The 3,837-nt window shown below is 46.8% G+C and overlaps 1 protein-coding gene across 1 annotated transcript; it reads right to left on the reverse strand.

Annotated features, from left to right (window-relative positions):
- Positions 1–415: 415 nt before the first annotated feature.
- On the reverse strand, positions 416–3,837 carry cyp2r1 (cytochrome P450, family 2, subfamily R, polypeptide 1). The gene is made up of 5 exons (XM_008290246.1): positions 3,601–3,837; positions 2,988–3,129; positions 2,244–2,876; positions 1,794–2,123; positions 416–1,436 (listed from the first exon to the last, which is right to left on the reverse strand). Exons 1-5 carry the CDS (start codon positions 3,835–3,837, stop codon positions 1,219–1,221), a joined length of 1,560 nt encoding a protein of 519 aa, XP_008288468.1. The 3' UTR covers positions 416–1,218.

Below are 3,837 nucleotides of genomic sequence, written 5' to 3' on the forward strand. Positions count from 1 at the left end.
GAGTGTGCTTGGTTGTCTGTCTCTAAGTGTAGCCCTGTGATAGACTGGTTACCTGTCCAGGTGAACCTGCCTTCACCCTGAGTCAGCTGGGATAGACTCCAGCCCCCTGATACCCCAGTGAGGTGTATAGATATTGGATGGATGTTTTATTGGGAGATATTGAGGACAGAGCTGAGCAAAGACAGATGGTTTCTTTTCTCCTTCCTGAACATAGTTTATAGATGATGAGTGTGTGGGACTCCTCAGACTAACAGTAGATGCCTGAGTCCTCCACCTGTCACATCCATCAAGAGATTCTGCAAGTCTACTGCCTGAGAACATTTAAGGATTTAAAGTTATAACTAAATCTCAGCTCTTTGTCCACTTCGAATGTGGATTTCAGCAACGGTAGCTTAAAGACGACAAGACGAGTTTCCAGTATCTTAAGAAAGACTTTATGTATGTACACAAAAAAAACACAATCACACCGTCAATATTACAAAAACAAGAACAAACAAAAGTTAACCTTTACATATAAATGCAGTACACTGTCAGTACGGATAAGCACCATTTAGCAGAAATCAGTGTTGCACAGTCAGTTTTTATAAATGCACCAGGGTTGCATTTGCTTTCTAAGAGCAAGGTTTTCCGCAGAGCACCATCCCTGGAGAAGGGGTCAGAGTCAGTCCAGATGACGCAAATCTTGGCCCCCGTCCAGCTCCAACACAGTTTTCAGAACTTTCTTGGAAAGTCTGTTAGTCCAATTTCACCCAGCGCATGTGAACTATCGATGTCAGCTGTCTGACTTCCAGCAGTCCCGGGAAGGCAGGGCTATGAACCAGCGGAGGTGTACATACTATCAATCATTGACACAAACCTAACCCGCTGCCTCCGCACCGAGGTTCATAGACATTTCATTTTGTGGGCTCCGAGAACTAAATCGATAGCACACTTGTGTTCCCAGGATGTCCTTTGAGCACTTGCTGCCTCCCCTGCTGTTTAAAGGTAATGTGCAAACATGCATATTGCTCAGTTTAAAAAAAAATCAATAGTAATTGAATAAACTAGATTACATGTTCAGATGCAGAGAGGCACCTCTCCTACTGAAAGTCCTTTGGAAAGAAGATTGCAATGCACTGGAACAGTCCAGAATGATATAGTTTTTATATCATGTGGTTGCATTGCTGTGCAAAGTCGTACAAATCTGGCTTGAACATGCGAGAATAATTGCTTTCTTGTCTACTTGTTATAAGGAGTGTCTCCGCTGCAGGGAACTTTGTGTTGCCGGCGGACTGCACAGATGGAGTAGGGTTTGGGCTGCAGGGTCATGCCCAGTTTGGGAGTTACAGTTGGAACGGTTCCTGGTGGGAACTGAAGATGAAACCTCTGCAGCAGAGTCGTGAAGAAGAGGAACATCTCCATTCTGGCCAGCTGTTCACCCAGGCAGTGACGCCTCCCTGAAAGGAAACAACCAAAAACGTTACTTCTTTGATTAAACTTCATTTTAAGTTAATTTATGCAAACAAAACAGTTTTTGCTTAATTTTAAAAAACACTTTTACAAAAGCATTTACTCATTTTTATTTGGTTGCAAATGCTGCTGGAAGTTTTTGCAACTGTGATCGTGAAAAGTAGACAGAATAGAAAACTGATGAAGCTCAGTGAGTCCATCAGGACTCATTCATAAGCATCGGCTGAGTTTTACGTTTTTGGTGGATGTGATTCTTATCTAAGACCTTTTAACTGTGAACTCTGAAAACAATTTGAGGGCAAATGAAATAGACACTGGTCTGTAGGAAGCTCAAAGACACTGACCCAGAGAGAATGGAAGGAAGGCCTCGCGCCTCACGAAGTTGCCGCTGCTGTCCAGAAACCTCTGTGGTAAGAACACGCCTGGATCGTTCCAGTACTTCTCGTCAAAGTGCACAGAGTAGAGGTTCGTGATCACCATGGTGCCTTTGGGGATTGTGTAGCCGTTGACTTTTGCATCCTGGGAGGTGGCACGGAAAATACCGAGTGGCACGATGTTGCAGAAGCGAAGGACCTCGTGCAGGACGGCCTCCACGTAGGGCATCTTCTGCTTGTCCTCCAGAGTGGGAGCCCTCCCATTGGCCAACACACTGTCGATCTCCCGGTGCACCCTCTCTTTAAAGGGAAGAACAAGACACTGTCAAGAACTTATTCAGGCTTAATGTGATGTAACTGTGACATTAATATGTGCATCAGATGTTCTCATAACAGGAAGACGCCTCTGCTACGACTGACCTTGTATGTTGGGGTACATGGCCATGTACAGCATGGCCCAGCGCAGCGTGTTCGTCGTGGTTTCTGTCCCAGCGATAATGAGTTCGCCCACTGAATAGATGAGATTCTCATAAGAATAGGAGGACGTGGGGTCTCCTGCATTCTGCTCCAACTCATCCAAGTAGGCGTCAACGTAGTGGCGCGGTTCATGAGGCACCCTGCCCTGAGAAAACCCGTTTATAACCTCCAGCAAGAAGTCATAAACTTGAGCAGCGTTGCGGAACAGCTTCTGGTGCTTTCCAAAGGGCACATACTCGATCCAGGGGAAGGCGTTGTAGAGGAAGGCCCAGCCGCTCACCGCCAGCTCCACGTTCTCGCTGAAGATCTCGATCATGTGCTGGAAGTTGCGGTCGTCGTAGGTGAAGCGCTGTCCGAAAATGATCAGATTGGTGATGTTGGACACGGCGTTGGTCACCAGGTGTTTGGGGTTGAAGGGTTTGCCCTTGTGCTCGTCGATGGCATCGACGAAGAACATGCACTCCTCAGAGATCTTCCTCTCAAACAGTCTCTGGCCGCTGCCGAAGTAGCGGAAAGAGTTGCAGGCGAGCTTCCGGTGTTCAATCCAGCCTTTGCCATATTTACAGTTAAGGAGCCCTTTAGACACAAATAAGAGAGAATAAATCATTTAAAACTTCATTTAAGGTATTAGATGTTAAGAAACTTCCAAACAGGATTACATATTGTTATCATATTAGAGCATCTTACCACCCATTTTGGTCATTTTTTTGAATAACGGCAGCGACGGCCGGTCAGCAAACACCTCGCTCTGGTGGTAAAGGCATTCCCGGACACAGTCGTAGCCGTTCAACACCACGGTCAGGATGCCCCCCAGGTCAAGACTGAAAATCTGAAAGGAACAGCATTGCAACATGAGCGCTGCAGCCTTTTTGTTCTTTGCACACATTTATTTGTTATTTTTCCACATTCATGTGCAGGAATGTGAGATTTGCACCACAATTACATCATTTTGTCTATTTTTTCTCTCCAAAGTCTTGCTGATATCTAACAAAGCAGAGAGTGAATGAAACTTATCTCTTCATCTATTTAAAAAAAAAAAAAAAAAAAAACCCAGCCATGCACTGAACAAAAGAAGTCTGTTCCTGTGTGTCAGAGGGATTTCTCTTTTCTCTGCATTCTTATTCTCCTGCAGACAGACCGCCACCAAACGACAGGGCGAGTCTCTTTTGTTCGTTTCATAACTATTTCCGAGTGTGTGCATGAGCGACACGGAAGCTTCAAGTTTGCAGGAGAAGAAGAAGAAACCCGAGAGAGAGGAGCGGTGGTGACAAAGGCGCTGCGGGTCAGTCCGAGTCATTACCTGTCCGTGAACTTCACTCTGGTTCTTGAGGAAGACGTGCGGCTCGGTGACCAGAGACAGAATGCTGCCGATCACCGGGATGGGAGATGGACCGGGAGGGAACCCCGGGGGTCTCCTCTGCTTGACGAGCTGGCGGACCAGCAGGAAGGCGAGCAGGGCGACGGAGAGGCAGCCCGCAGCGAGCAGAGCCTGCGCGCAGGACACCGGCACCAGAGACGGAGGCTTCAGAGAAACCAT

Source organism: Stegastes partitus, unplaced genomic scaffold (assembly GCF_000690725.1).
Source record: "Stegastes partitus isolate 25-593 unplaced genomic scaffold, Stegastes_partitus-1.0.2 Scaffold661, whole genome shotgun sequence".
NCBI classification, from domain to species: Eukaryota; Metazoa; Chordata; class Actinopteri; family Pomacentridae; genus Stegastes; species Stegastes partitus.

Excerpts from the sequence above, each read along its gene's own strand:
- cyp2r1 (XM_008290246.1), bottom strand. The coding sequence starts at position 3,837 with ATGGTTTCTCTGAAGCCTCCGTCTCTGGTGCCGGTGTCCTGCGCGCAG. Across the intron at positions 2,877-2,987 it reads AAAAATGACCAAAATGGGTG|GGCTCCTTAACTGTAAATAT; the intron begins GTAAGATGCTCT and ends TTGTGTCTAAAG. Across the intron at positions 2,124-2,243 it reads CATGTACCCCAACATACAAG|AGAGGGTGCACCGGGAGATC; the intron begins GTCAGTCGTAGC and ends TTCCCTTTAAAG.